General features: G+C 36.3%; 1 protein-coding gene across 6 annotated transcripts in view; it reads left to right on the top strand.

Moving 5' to 3' along the window:
• The window catches only part of LOC133262194 (nipped-B-like protein), a 181,673-nt gene extending 166,048 nt beyond the window's left edge, over positions 1 to 15,625 (top strand). For 5 of the 6 annotated variants that reach the window (XM_061441140.1, XM_061441139.1, XM_061441137.1 and 2 more), the window contains 13 exons: positions 121 to 261; positions 584 to 677; positions 788 to 942; positions 1,208 to 1,298; positions 4,279 to 4,452; positions 4,983 to 5,173; positions 5,956 to 6,063; positions 9,397 to 9,597; positions 9,974 to 10,120; positions 11,998 to 12,293; positions 12,645 to 12,819; positions 13,562 to 13,747; positions 14,306 to 15,625. In XM_061441140.1, the coding sequence (XP_061297124.1) occupies positions 121 to 261; positions 584 to 677; positions 788 to 942; positions 1,208 to 1,298; positions 4,279 to 4,452; positions 4,983 to 5,173; positions 5,956 to 6,063; positions 9,397 to 9,597; positions 9,974 to 10,120; positions 11,998 to 12,293; positions 12,645 to 12,819; positions 13,562 to 13,747; positions 14,306 to 14,671 (2,325 nt within the window). In that variant the 3' untranslated portion in view covers positions 14,672 to 15,625. Of the gene's footprint in view, positions 1 to 120; positions 262 to 583; positions 678 to 787; positions 943 to 1,207; positions 1,299 to 4,278; positions 4,453 to 4,982; positions 5,174 to 5,955; positions 6,064 to 9,396; positions 9,598 to 9,973; positions 10,121 to 11,997; positions 12,294 to 12,644; positions 12,820 to 13,561; positions 13,792 to 14,305 lie in introns of all 6 variants that reach the window. The other variant, XM_061441141.1, reaches the window with a different exon arrangement.
• Positions 15,626 to 15,883: the final 258 nt, after the last annotated feature.

Here is a 15,883-nt window from a genome sequence, read left to right as displayed (position 1 = left end):
TATTATGTGTGTATATAATATGTAATTAATGTATATGTATTACATTACACATATTAATGATACTTAGCTTATAGGTAACACAACCAGAAATATTATATGCTATAAATACTGTCGTTTCAGACCCAGAATGATTTCATGGTGATCTGCAATGTTGCAAAAATCTTAGAACTTGTAGTGCCACTAATGGAGCACCCAAGTGAGACCTTTCTTGCCACTATTGAGGAAGACCTCATGAAACTTATCATCAAATATGGCATGACAGTAAGCTTTTAATTGCTACTATTCAGTTGATTCTACTTCACATTGTGAAATACATGGCTTTGATTTAAAGTCTGTCTTCATTATCAAGATAACTTTTGAGCCACAAAAAATCAATGTTCTTGTCTTACTGATGTTTGTAAGTGTTGTTGCTATATTTTAACAATTTTCAGTTTGGTCATGTTTTCAGAGCAGTCTAGGGGATGGACATTGCATCTGTTAGATTGTTAGTTTTAGTTCTACATAGCTTTCTCCTACATAACTTCATAAAAATCTCAATTTTAACTTCTAAACATTTAGCTCATTTGTTCTTTCTTGCTCCTAGGTTGTTCAGCATTGTGTGAGCTGTCTTGGGGCTGTTGTGAACAAAGTCACCCAGAACTATAAATTTGTGTGGGCCTGTTTTAATAGATACTATGGTAAGTAAAATCGTATCATGTAATGGTCAGTCTTCAGTTTTGTTTACAAGTCTTGTCTTAGGGATGCACCATGATTAAATACTGTGATCAAAACTTTTATCTTACTGTAGGTGCACTTTCAAAATTAAAAAGTCAACACCAAGAAGACCCCAATAGTACAATATTTACTACCAATAAACCAGCACTCCTTAGATCACTTTTCACTGTTGGAGCATTGTGTCGGCATTTTGATTTTGATCAGGAAGATTTTAAGGGCAACAGTAAGGTAAAATAATTTGTATTTACTCTCCACATATTATGAATATTGAATGCTTCATTTCAGTTTGAAAGCACAGTATTTCTAGTCCCTCAAAGCTATGTATTTTTTCATAATGCATACAGTATAGCTTTTTGGTTTGTAAATACATGGTTTTGCAAAGGTCATGCAGTAAGATTGTGTTTCTCCTTTTTTATATTTATTATTTTTATAAGAGATAAAAATCTTCTGATTCATCTTCAAATAGCTATTATATTTGTTTTAATTTCCTCAGGTTAATATTAAGGATAAAGTACTTGAGCTACTGATGTATTTTACAAAGCATTCAGATGAAGAAGTACAGACAAAAGCCATTATTGGCCTTGGTAAGAAATATTAATAGTTTTTATTATTCTGCTATAGTAAAAATCCATGCATTTCAGCAGGAATTAATTTATTTATGTAGTGGCAGTGGAATTTATTTAAAAACAGAGTTCACTGCATGTTTTATTTGAGAACTGGCTATAGAAAAGTACTCAAAGTGATACTTCAAAGTTGTATACTTCTGCAGCCGAGTGGATGCTTTTGACAGTGAATGCATTTTTGATGTGTGACCAAGTCTTAAAAAACATCAGGTTTCCAAAGTAATGGAGATGCTATTTTTTTCCCCACATGCACGTATGTTGTATCTCCAAATTTTGTTTTTCAGTCCACAAGGAATGATTAAAGAATAACTAGAAATGCTGGATAAACTTTGATCATTTTAAGTGTCAAGGGAACCTTGCCAGTTTATACGAACTGGGGGATTTCACGAGGCATTGAGATGATGTCATAGTTTAAATATTACAGCTTCTATGAGGATTTTGGCAGTATTTCAGTTTTAAATAGATTCTTTATCTGAAGGCAATAGTATGGTCTCTCAGTGACTTGCATTAGTGCATGAACTGCCATTGAGTGGTTTGTATCATGTTCATCCTCTGCTCAAGGACCAGAACTCTGCATGTGAGATAATCTTGTTTGGGCAGATAGGCCTTGGTTTCTGGAAGAGTTCAGTTCATGGTTATGGTTTAGTCTAAAGAAAATCGTCTCCCATGTGTGTGAGCTTGCACTGTGTGGTTTAACTATGGACAAGTATTTGCCTCCTTATGCTGCTGTTTAGGTGTTTTTTTAGATATCCTGCTTCGGCTCAGTCTGAGGAAGACTCTGAGGATAAGGACTAGGATCAAATCTTGATTTGATATTCTGAGGAAACAATTTCATACAGTTGAGTGGGATTAATAGCTTTAGAGTTGCCTCTGTTGCAGAAGCAATGCTATGGTGTTCTGACTTGTCTTTCTAGGAATTGTATCAGTAGGCATTCTTCAGATTTATGTTTTTTTCCTTTTCTGCCTGTAAGCATGTCAGTCTTTAATTAAACCTCAGAAAACTGTTTTCAGTGATATCTTAATCTCATCTAAGTACTGGTTCCATTTTGAGGGTAGCTGTTGGATGTACAGAGATATGGTAGGCAATGCAAAATTCTCTTACAGGCTGGTAATTGAGCCAAGTTGTGAAATCCATTCAACATTTGTGTGCAGCAACAAGGTGAAAATGACTAACAATCTAATTTAACATTTATATACAGTGAAGGCATCACATGAAGAGTGTGTACTTTCCTATCGGTAATTATTTGTGTGTCCTTTCAATAAGGACACTCAACAGTTTTAGCCTTTGATTTTGGGATGTGTCACTGCTGTTGAGAGATTAAGTTTAATCATAGAATCATAGAATAGTTAGGGTTGGAAAGGACCTTAAGATCATCTAGTTCCAACCTTCCTGCCATGGGCAGGGACACCTCACACTAAACCATGTCACCCAAGGTTCTGTCCAACCTAGCCTTCATCTCCTGTGACAGATTCTTATGCCAAGTAAGATATCTTCCCCACTTACAGGGGATGGAACAATAAGAATTTCCTAAAGAATGCTGGTGGTTTAAGACACACTTAAGTAAGCAAATGTAGGAAAGAGTGAGTTATGGATTGTTACACATATATGCAAATGCTTTTCTTTTAATGTTTAAAATTTACCTTAAAAAATGGGTTAGGCTTTCTCAGAAGTGGTCAAGTTATAAATATCAATACACCTGTATAGAGTGCACAATTATACTCCAAACCACATCATTCCTTTTATTTTTTTTTTTACCACTTCTTTCCCTTCTATCTCCCCTTCGTTCTCTCCTCTTTCTGTTTTGAGATCGAAACAAGATCTTAAACACACTGAGGTCTTGCCCTAGACTTGACTCAGACTTTACCTACACTGTCTTTTCTGTGTGCACAGAGCCAATGTTAAAACCTGACTCAGTCTTCCCTTTGTTACAGCCACTTTTATAGATCACTTTTGCATAATTTTATTTTCTTTCATTTTCCCCCCATTCTTCTTTCATATGTTTTCTGTTTGTTCGTTCAGAATCTTAGTTTCTGTGGTCGTGAAAAATACGCTTAATGTCTGCTTTTCTCATAGTTTTAAAAAATTAATCAAGTAGTTAAACATAGTTAAATTTGGGAAGTTATGTTCCCATTGCTAGTTTTTTTTCTGATACTCTGTAAGAGTTTGTCGGCAGCACTTCTAAATCTACCTATGTGATCTAAAATGATATATACTGTCACTAATTTAGATCAAAATTTTTATGAAATAAAGATTTCCCTGACTAGTAATAACAAGTTCTTTGTCAATGATAAAGCTGCAGCTAAAAGCAGTTCTATAGTGTGTATCTTTACAGTGATGTCGTCTTGGGAATGCTTCTGATAGTTTTCAAGAGAAGAGCTTAATAGGTATATGAATAATGACAGTGAGAGGTATAAATTTTATTTTACTGTGTTTGCTATGTTTTGGGGTATTTTTCTTTTAAGAACTTATTTTTTAAATAATCATGATATCTATCAGCTTTTCCACATTTGCTCTGCCTTCATATGAGTAACTCTTCACAGTTTCAGCAGAATGTTTTTCTCCAAATGTATTAGAAAAACGATGGGTAATTTTTTAGCAACGTTCCTTCCTTACTCTTGGGAGACCTCCTAGCCATTCAGATGCAAAACAGTACACTGGATATGCTTCCAAATCTGTATAACTCTTCTTTTAGTGCAACTGCCCTAGGTTGATACCCCGTCTTGATCAGACTGAGTCATGGCTAATAGAACTGTCATGGCTAATAGAACTCCTTATAAGCTTAGAATGGTCTCCATATGAAAAAGCAATACTGTTTGTACTAGAAAGAGCTATGCTGTTGGGAGGAGCTAAATTTCATTCTTCTATTTTGAAGAAAGACTTAAAAAAGCAGAAATTTCTAGATAACGATGTGGAATATTTCCTCTTTTCTTCCATCCTTAGGGTTCGCATTTATACAACACCCAAGTTTAATGTTTGAACAGGAAGTGAAGACTCTGTACAACAGCATTCTTTCAGATAAGAACTGTTCAGTAAACTTAAAAATCCAGGTGTTAAAAAACCTTCAGACCTACTTGCAGGAGGAGGATACACGTATGCAGCAAGCAGACAGAGACTGTAAGTGTTGATTTCTGTGCTAATGAGGCATGCAAAACCTAACTTTCTTGCATACAATTACTGTATGCGTAAACTGAGTCACTTAAGATTGCTATCTAATCAATAATATTGTACACAAAGCATCTTATAATAATATTTTAAGAATCATTATGTGCATAGGTATTTTGAGAAGTGTAACTTATTATTTACTTACAAGGTGTATAAATCCTGAAAGCAATCCGGAATGCATAATTACTGTAATGATAGTATTAATACTTTTTAACAAAATCTTCTCTAAGGTTACTTTGCATATACAAAATAAGAACTTTTTAAAATGAAAACTATTGAGGAACAAGATTTTAAAGTCACGTCTATTTCTTTGAAGACTATTTGCCATCAGACTGTTCTGTGTTTCATGAGATCATAAACCCATTCTAAGATAGCTGAAATGTATATGTATTGTAAAACTTAAAGAACAGTACGCATCAAGCAATATCATAGTAAATGATTATACTGTGGTGAATGTGCTATTATTTTTGTCCTTTTTACAGGGAAAAAAGTAGCAAAGCAGGAAGACCTGAAAGAAATGGGTGATGTTTCCTCAGGGATGAGTAGTTCCATCATGCAGCTATACCTCAAACAGGTCCTTGAGGCTTTCTTTCATACCCAGTCCAGTGTACGCCACTTTGCTCTCAATGTAATTGCGCTAACGTTAAACCAGGGTCTCATCCATCCTGTTCAGGTATGGTAGGCTCTTATGATGTGTTTTTTTGTTATTCAGGTTTTCACAAGTTTTTACACTTGCTAGATACATTTCTAGTTTTTTCTCTTCCATCTATGTTACAGTGATTTCTTATTGTAGGAAGGGGCCTTTACAGAAAGCATGTTTTGGAATCTGTTTTATGTTATTTAGCCAGTGAGATCCCAAATACTGTATACAATCAAGATGTAAAAGCCCAGCCAGTGCCTAAAGAGCACTTGCAAGTGTACTTTGGAGGATATTTCTGTTACAAATTTCAGGTGTATGCCAAGCTGTTTTCTTTCTTTGAATCTTTATCCTAAAAAATGCATCAGCTTCCCTCCACTGCAATCCCCATGTTCTTCAAACACTATGGAATTCCAGAGTCAATGTCAGAACTTGAGTTATCATCTCCATTATTCATAACATTTTTGTAATTATTTGCTTATACTACAGCCATTATATATGTTCAGTCATAAGTGATGTTTGGTTTTGTTGGGGGTTTTTTGTTCTTTTGGTTTGGGTTTGTTTGGTTGGTTTTAATGGCAAACTTCTGAGTTTGAGGGAAATGGAAATACCACCTGAAACCTCACAACTTCTAACAACTTCTGTCATTTATCATGTCTGGTCTCTTGTGTATTTTGTACTATTTGCTTGTAAAAAGTAGTCAGGTAGTAAGTTGCATAGAGTTTCTTATTCTAATTTTTGCAGTAGTAAGAATATAACAAGAACAATGGTATAATAGAAGAACAAAGACTGAATAACTATTTCATTTGATTTTCAAGTGTGTGCCATACTTGATTGCTATGGGCACAGATCCAGAGCCCTCTATGAGAAACAAAGCTGACCAGCAGTTGATAGAAATAGACAAAAAATATGCTGGGTTCATTCATGTAAGTAATTCTAATTTTATCATTTTACAAAATACTGTTACGTTGTCTGGGAACTAGATGATCTTAAGGTCCTTTCCAACCCTAACTATTCTATGATTCTATAGGATTATAAAAGGTGGAAGCAAGGACAGGCGGCCTGGGAAGAGTACAGGCATGTTGTCCGGGAAGCTAGGGACCAGGTTAGGAAAGCTAAGGCCCAGTTAGAATTAAACTTGGCTAGGGATGTTAAGGATAACAGGAAGGGATTCTACAGGTACGTAGCAAATAAAAAACAGACTAGGGACAATGTAGGCCCCCTCTGGAAGCTCTCGGGAGAACTGGCTACACAGGATTTGGAGAAGGCTGAGGTTGGGAATGACTTCTTTGCCTCAGTCTTCACTGGCAAAGGCTCTGACTGCACCACCCAAGTCTTGGAAGGCAGACGCAGGGAATGTGAGAATGAAGAATGAAGACCTTGTGCCCACTATAGGAGAGGATCTGGTTCAAGACCATCTTAAAAACCTGAACGTGCACAAGTCCATGGGACCTGAAGAAATCCGAGGGTCCTGAAGGAGCTGGCGAATGAAGTTGCTAAGCTACTGGCCATCATATTTGAAAAATCATGGCAGTCAGGTGAAGTTCCCCATGACTGGAAAAAGGGAAATATAACCCCCATTTTCAAGAAGGGGAAAATGGATGACCCGGGGAATTACTGACCAGTCAGTCTTACCTCTGTGCCTGGCCAAATCTTGGAGCAGATTCTCCTGGAAGGTATGCTAAGGCATATGAAAAACAAGGTGCTTGGTGACAGCCAGCATGGCTTCACTAAGGGAAAATCCTGCCTGACCAATTTGGTGGCCTTCTATGATGGGGCTACGGAACTGACGGACAGGGGTAGAGCAGTTGATGTCATCTACCTGGACTTGTCCAAAGCATTCAACACTGTCCCACACGACATCCTTGTCTCTAAATTGGAGAGACATCTATTTGATGGATGGACCACTCGGTGGATAAAGAACTGGCTGGATGGCTGCACGCAAAGAGTTGTGGTCAATGGCTCAATGTCAGGCTGGAGACCAGTAACAAGTGGTGTCCCTCAGGGATTGGTGTTGCGACAGGTCTTGTTTAACATCTTTGTTGCTGACATGGACAGTGGGATTGAGCGTGCCCTCAGCAAGTTTGCCGATGACACCAAGCTGTGTGGTTCGGTTGATACACTGGAGGGAAGGAATGCCATCCAGAGGGACCTCGACATGCTTGTGACGTGGACTGATGCCAACCTCATGAAGTTTAACCATGACAAATGCAAGGTTATACAGCTGGGTCGGAGCAATCCCAGGCACAGCTACAGGTTGGGCAAAGAAGAGATTCAGAGCAGCCCTGTGGAGAAGGACTTGGGGGTGTTGGTTGATGAGAAAATGAACATGAGCAGGCAGTGTGTGCTTGCAGCCCAGAAAGCCAACTGTATCCAGGGCTGCGTCAAAAGGAGCATGACCAGCAGGTCGAAGGAGGTGATCCTGCCCCTCTACTCTGCTCTTGTGAGACCTCACCTGAAGTATTGTGTACATTTCTGGTGTCGTCAACATAAAAAGGGCATGGAACTGTTGGAACAGGTCCAGAGGAAGGCCACAAGGATGATCAGGGGACTGGAGCACCTTTTGAATGATGATAGGCTGAGAAAGTTGGGGCTGTTCAGCCTGGAGAAGAGAAGGCTGCATGGAGACCTCATAGCAGCCTTCCAGTATCTGAAGGGTGCCTATAGGGATGCTGGGGAGGGACTCTTTGTTAGGGACTGCAGTGACTGGACAAGGGGTAACGGGTTAAAACTTAAACAGGGGAAGTTTAGATTGGATATAAGGAGGAAATTCTTTCCTGTTAGGGTGGTGGGGCACTGTAATGGGTTGCCCAGGGAGGTTGTGAATGCTCCATCCCTGGCAGTGTTCAAGGCCAGGTTGGACGAAGCCTTGGGTGATATGGTTTAGTGTGAGGTGTCCCTGCCCATGGCAGGGGGTTTGGAACTAGATGACCTTAAGGTCCTTTCCACCCCTAACTATTCTATGATTCTAATAAGTCTCAGCTGCAGAAAAAGAATATGAAGTAAGAAACAAAGAATAACTATAAGCAGTAGTAAAGAAATTCCCTACTCTTACCCCTGTTTGGAGATTTCTGTTCCTAGAAATAGAAAGGATATCATAATTTGAAGCATCTCTTCCAGTATAAAAATTCATTTAGTTTGTAATTCACAGTGTTTTCCTCACTGAATAATACATAATAGCATTTATTTGATAAGCGATAAGGACAGCTTTTTCATAGTGTTTAGCAATGATTTTCCTGTATCAGTAGACTAGGGAAGAGAACACCTAAGTATTGGTCCTTAATGTATATGTATTAGAATGTTAAAGCATCAAGGGCTTATAAATGGTAATTTAAGCAGAAGGAGCATAGGAAGATGTTTATATCTGAGGGACCTTGCTGAAAGTAAAGACTGAGGATTGTGGCATAGTGCTATTAGTTCTCCTTAAGATATGAAATAGAGCTGCAGCACCATTTCCTTGTTTCAAAAGGCCCCAGTCTTGTGTGTGTACTACATTATGGGACTTTCAAATATGATTGTATTCCACTGAAATTGGAGCATTGCACTGTTCATGGCATCCAAACAGATACCTAATTCAGTAGGTGAGGATGAGCAGATGAAATTTGCTACGTAGGCAGCTGGGATTTAAGACAACATATAGATGAAGAGACAACTATGCTGAACAGAAGCAGAGGGGGGATATAAGGAGAGTTGGATATGCAGCCTAGATAGACATTGTTCTGAAACTAGAGCAGGAGCCTTGAATTAAGTAAAATCAGCTTGAAATTACAGAATGTATGCAAAAAAAAACAACCCACCAAACCTAATTTTCTTTTTGGCAGTCCTATTGTACCAATAAGGACTCAATTACTGGTTTCACTACAAGTGACATCAAGCATGCACATTTGGTAAAATATTCTGTTCATGTATGAAAGCATTCTAGTATTATTGAATCATAGAAAATTGAAATTTGCTTAAATTGGACTACCTGGCTGCAGTGGGTAAACAGATTGGCTGCTTGTTTCTAACATAGAATTTATGGTGAATGACGTTCACAAGACATTTTGATCTCTGCAATAATTCTGTTTTAATTTGTTTGCCAACTCAAAAGGTAGTAGCTCACCACAGTGCATGTTTGAAAGTTAAACTTCAGATGAGCATCCACTTAAAATGAAATAAGCTCAAAAAATGAGCTAGCATTTTCTGTTGACAGGCATTTGCTTAATTTTCAGTTTTACTGCTTGAAAGCAATTTTTAAAATAAAAATAAATACTTTTCAGATGAAAGCAGTGGCTGGTATGAAGATGTCTTACCAGGTACAACAGGCAATCAATACCTGCCCAAAGGATCCTGTAAGAGGTTTTAGACAGGACGAATCATCCAATGCTTTGTGTTCACACCTATACTCCATGATCCGAGGCAACCGTCAACACAGACGAGCATTTCTAATTTCTTTACTCAACCTCTTTGATGATACTGCAGTAAGCATCACATTTCACTTAAAAAGAAAATAAAATATAGCATGCATTTTTAGGACATTGGTAATTTTATTTTTTTACAGTACTTTATTTTGCTTTGTAATATAAGGTATTTACCTATATAATAGACTGCATTTGTTAGTTTCACGTCATTCTGTACCTTTATGTACTCAGTTTAGATTAATCAGAAATAATGTATCTTTCAGGTATGACTAAATTTTGCATATATATATATATATACTCTTTAGAGTGGGTTTGGGGGGTATGTAGAATAAAATTTGTGATCATGTTTTTACTCTAGACTGTTAGGAACACAGGATAAATGTATAAATCTAAGTTATTTTTATGTATATTTATATGTACTTTTTTAAACTTCCAGAAAACAGAGGTGAATATGCTCTTGTACATAGCAGACAATCTAGCCTGTTTTCCTTATCAAACACAAGAAGAACCACTGTTTATAATGCATCATATAGACATAACTCTATCAGTTTCTGGTAGCAACCTACTACAGTCATTTAAAGAGGTATGTGCAGTTATATTTTAGTATACCTATTATGGTGGCAACATCAGCCAATTTTGAGTCAGTTTTTCAGTGAATACAGTACTATTATTACTATACGGACCAGAAGCGATACTTTGTAACCAGTAGTTAAAAAACAAACAACCTGTTCTGTTCGGTATTAAAACTACTACCACCAATAATAATAATGATAAGGGAAATAACAAGGGGAGAGAATATAAAACTAAAAGGGGGAAAGGAAAAGAAAACAATAAACACAAGTGATGCACAATATAATTGCTCACCACCCACCAACTGATACCCAGCCTGACCCAAGCAGCGATCTGGGCCTTCCAGGTAACTCCCCCCCGTTTCTATACTGGGCATGACATGGTGTGGTATGGAGCACCCCTTTGGTTACTTTGGGTCAGGGGTCCTGTCTCTGCTTCCTCCTGACTTCCCATGCCCCTCCTCACTGGCAGAGCACGAGAGACTGAAAAGTCCTTGACCGGACTAAGCATTACTTAGCAACAACTAAAAACATTGGTGTGTTACCAGCATTGTTCTCAGACTGAAGTCAAAAACACAGCACTGCACCAGCTACTAAGAAGGAGAAAAATAACTGCTACAGCTGAACCCAGGACAATCTGATAGACACTAGTTGCAAGCTTTCCTACGTTGCTGCTTGTGTTATTAAAAATGACATATTTTGAGATCTTAATATTAAATCTATATCATTCCCTAATATTGCTGAATTAATTTGATTTAATATTAATTGCATGCATCTGGGAAGTAAATAAACCCAGAATAATCATGAAATAGTGGTTTATTGTGGTTGTTTGTGTAATTTTAATAATAAAATCCAGTTTGCTGATTCTTTTGCTGTCAAGTACCTGATGGCAGTTGCATGTGTGTCACCTAGGAGATTTTAAATGCATTGTTTATTGAAAGAAAAGAGTGAAAAGAGCATGCAATATGTCTTTTCTTAAGGTAGAATATAAGAACCTGAATAATGGTATAGTTTCTGTTGTCATGGCAATATACAACCACATAAGAAAAAGGCCTCTATTACTTAAAGACTTCAGTCTCATAATTTCCTGGACAATTTTAACAGTAGAAGGTCCAAACTGTCAGGAAACAAGCCCATTTCTAGAATTTCCAATCTGACTAGTAAGTACAAGTCAGACTTGATACCTGGAAATTACACTGCTTTGAATTCTCACCTTGCCAAAGTTGATTTTTAACCTGCTAGAAAGAGACAGTACATTCTTTAGATGGGGGACCAGTGTGTAACACCAGCGCATAGAGGATGACATCCTACTTGGGACATTTTAAGTGCTGTGTTATAAAAAAACCCAAAACATACTGTGTGCAGTAATAATGCAAATATGAAATTCTGTAGGTCTACAGTTAGTAGGACTATTTATTAGTAATACTGTACCTGACAACTTGGGGGTTTCTCTGGGCAGCACTTTAATTAGTGTCATAGAATTTTAACAGAGGCAAGGATTAAAACCAGAATGGTCTAGTCTGTACCAAAGTACATATGGAAATATATGTAACATGCAAAAATTATATAATATATATAATTCTTCCTGATATATTGTATTTGGTTTTCTACTGCATTTTACTGTCTCCACTAACAAACTTGAGCAGTATAACATGCCAGTGCAGTACTTATTGCTTCAGTTCCTTCTGCAATCACCTTGAAAAACAATGTAGACTTTGGATCAATTTTCCAGGGTTACAGTTCAGCATCTTCTTTCCATAATTTTAAACTTTGAAGTTATGAATTAATAATATTGTTCAGGCCAATAATGATTTTGGAAAGATTTTTTAGAAATGTACATGATGCTATTTACCTTAATTTTGGAATTTGTGTTAACTTCTCTGTCTCACAGTCTATGGTAAAAGACAAAAAAAAGGAAATAAAGCCTTCATCAGACGAGGAGACTGAGAGTGACAGTAACAGTGGTAGTGAGAGTGAAAGTGAGGAGGAACCTTCTAAGCCTCGGAGGTTACGGAAACGAGTACACTCTGATTCAGATTCTGATGAAGAAAATGATATAAATGCTGTGATGAAATGTTTACCAGAAAATTCAGCTCCTTTAATTGAATTTGCAAATGTCTCCCAAGGCATATTATTACTTTTGATGCTGAAACAGCATTTGAAGAACCTGTGTGGATTTTCTGATAGGTAAGGATATTTAGGTAATAGGATATCTTGTTATCTAGTGAGTTCTCCATAAGGATTAAGTTTGGAAAGTTGGTTTGTTTTGCTTGGGGGTTTTGTTGGGGTTTTGTTTGTTTTAAGTTGATTGTAAATAATTGTTTAAGTAATAGATTTGTGTAAGAAAAAACATAAATTTAATAGGTTGAATGTATTGAAAAAGCTTAGAGAAAGCAATGATTTAATTTCTTAACAGGATATCTATTGTATATGAAATGATTAAAATATAAGTACTTATATTGAAGATTTTAAAAGCTTTTCCTTGAAATTGCTTTGTACTTTCTGTAAAAGCTCTTCCCTTTTGTTTTCTTTAAACAGTAAAATTCAGAAATATTCTCCATCTGAATCTGCAAAAGTTTATGATAAAGCAATAAACAGGAAGACAGGAGTTCATTTCCATCCAAAACAAACTCTGGATTTTCTGCAGAGTGATATGGCTAATTCCAAGATCACTGAAGAAGTGAAGAGGAGTATAGTAAAACAGTACTTAGATGTAAGTAGAGTTGCTTTGCAGAAAATCTGAAATCCTTTCAAACTGTGTGACACAGTATAAACTGCAAAGTAGATGCTGATGTATTGGATGAGCATTTCAATATGTTAAATTCCTGGTAATCTTATGTGATATACTGATAACTCACCATTTCCTTTCAGGATGTTTAGCAGGATTATCTTTCAGTCTTCTAATAAATTTATAAGACACAATAAAAATTAATTTTAACTAAAGGATATTCATCTTTACAGAATATTTTCTAATTTCTGGTATACAACTTTTATACCTCTACCATATACCTTGTTCACCTTATCCCTGACTAGATCTAATGTATGTAACCTTTTGTTATATTATTATTGTTGTTATTATTATCCCCCAATTCATTAAAATATTAACTAGAGAAAACTTGAAAGTTTTGAAAAACATGAAGAAAGCTTTTACACATCTACTAGAAAATGAAAGTAAGAAGTCTGTAGAATGAAACACAAGCTGTTGAAGTTTGAAGTCTGCCATTTGTTTTACTGTTTCTTTATCTTTTCATTTGTTTTTTATTTAATGTAGTGTGATATGAATGTTTATTTTTAAAGTTAGAATATGGACTGATCTGTTTGGTTTTGTTGTTTGTTTTGTTGTGGGGGTTTTATTGTTTTCTTTGTTGGGTTTTTTTGTTGTTTGGGTTGGTTTGGTTTCTGGTTTTTGTTTGGGTTTCTTTTTGTTTTTTGTTTGTTTTTTGTTTTTTTAATAGTTCAAGCTCCTTATGGAACATTTGGATCCTGATGAAGAGGAAGAAGATGGAGAGGTGTCAGCTAGCACAAATGCTCGGAACAAAGCCATTACCTCACTGCTTGGAGGAGGCAGCCCTAAAAACAATGCAGCTGAGACAGAGGATGATGAAAGTGATGGGGAGGATAGAGGAGGAGGCACTTCAGGGGTGAGGCGGAGGAGGAGGAGTCAACGTATTTCACAGCGTATTACGTAAAATGATTTTTATGTGCTTATAAATGTCAGTCTATTATATCAAATGTACACCAAGTAATGTAATCCACATGAAAGTATTTTGTAGATAGAGATTCTCTACTTAACTGTTTATACAACTTTTGTAGAAAGTTTAACAGAAAAGACAATAAAAAAATACCCTAGTAAATGAGATTTATCCCATACAAAAATTTATTAATTTTCATTGGAATGTACTGTGTGTTATCCTTTTTATTGTTGCTAAGTTTTTATGTAGCTTTATGATTTGTGTGTATATATAATTTTATATATCAATAAGAGATAAATACACGGGTACAAATTAAGAGTATGTGGTTTTACAAGTATATGTTAACCCCTTGGCGCTGGCGGTCGCGGTGCGTCTCATTGCCGGCAATGGAATGTGTGCTGGGAAATCCCAACTCCCGGCGTCAAGGGATTAAAAGCAATAAAAGCAATAATTTCACTAAAGTTCTTTTGTGTAACACTTGGTCTTTTTTCCCCCCTAATGTTTTAGTCATTGAGAAGGTCAAAACGAAATTCAGACTCTACAGAGTTGGCAGCACAGATGAATGAAAGTGTTGATGTCATGGATGTCATCGCTATTTGCTGTCCAAAGTACAAAGACCGACCGCAAATTGCAAGAGTAGTACAGAAAACCAGCAATGGCTTCAGTGTTCAGTGGATGGCAGGCTCCTACAGTGGCTCCTGGACTGAAGCTAAGCGCCGTGATGGCCGCAAACTGGTGCCTTGGGTAGACACTATTAAAGAATCAGACATTATTTACAAAAAAATTTCTCTAACGAGTACTAATAAGTTGACTACTAAAGTTGTGCAGACTTTGCGATTGCTGTATGCTGCCAAGGATGGAACTTCCAGCTAATGAATTTGTACATGCAGCCAAATTTACAGGAATTGAAATAACAGAAAAACTTGAAATATCAAATTTATGGAAAGAAAAACAAAAAAACCCAAACAAATCAGTTAAATGAAGAGTAAGAATGGAACCTGGGATGCAGGAAAAAAGAAGGAAATGTTTGGTAAACATTTATGCGGGAGCTTCCTTCGCTGTTGTGCAGCAGAAACTTCTCAGTTCATTTTTGCTCCCACTGTATTATAGTTTAAGAGAAAAAAAGTTTATATCTTGAAAAGAAAAAACCACCCACCATCTTTCTGTTTAAAAAAAACAACAAGTGAATGTTGGAAATTAGTCTGTTAATGTTCTTAATAAAGTGTTCTTGGAATTTAACCTAGCAGCGGATGGCTTTCTTTAGCTTAGCCCAGTTTCCAGGGAAGCATTGTTTTTCCAGGCTGTAAAATGGCAGAATCTCCTGGATATGTAATTTATTCTGTTAAAGAAGAAATGAAAAAAAAGCATGCAGTATTTATGGCCTATCTGCAGGAGGAGTTTTTGTAAATGTAGATTTTGATGTATTAGGTCACCCTGAAATAATACAAGAAAAGGGATCCCCAGCAAATCTGGTGGAACAAATACTGCAATAAATTTTTTTACTGCTCTTTGTTACTTGTCTGTTTCCATTTGAATTTCTTATTGTAAAGATCTGTTTGAATCCATTTATATTATTTTGCAGTCTTTTATGTACAATTTACTATAGCATTGGTTTTCAAAACAAGACAAAATATTGTTTATACAGTTTGTGTAGGCTGACTTCTGAATAATTGCGATCTTAATTTTTTATCCCTTAAAGGGTGTAAACACAAGTTAACTCTAAGGTTTTATTGTATCCTGCAATATTTAGTATTGACTATATGATTTAGCACTGTGCCAAACACATTTTCAGAAGTACATTTTGATATAAAAAGAAACTATAGTTTATATCTTGTATGTTTCAATTTCTTTCTAATGCTGTCCAAATGGTAATTTATGATAGTTTAAATTTGGGGAAAACTGGGCTAACTTGCTATGTATTCATTTCTCTGGCTTAATATAGAAAGGTTTGTGTCAAGAGGAGCTAGCTACCAGTATCTGAGAAGTGAATGGGTATGAGTCTGGGTAATTACACTACATTCCTTCACAAATGAATTTTAAAAAAGTTTGTATATTAGCCTATTTTTTTTACTAATTGAAAGATGT

Source organism: Pezoporus flaviventris, unplaced genomic scaffold, assembly GCF_033815535.1.
Source record: "Pezoporus flaviventris isolate CSIRO_AGI_PZ_B2104156 unplaced genomic scaffold, CSIRO_AGI_Pfla_v1 ptg000193l, whole genome shotgun sequence".
Taxonomy (NCBI): domain Eukaryota; kingdom Metazoa; phylum Chordata; class Aves; order Psittaciformes; family Psittacidae; genus Pezoporus; species Pezoporus flaviventris.
The sequence above is the reverse complement of the archived record's forward strand: the minus strand, read 5'-3'. Positions and strand labels throughout refer to the sequence as shown.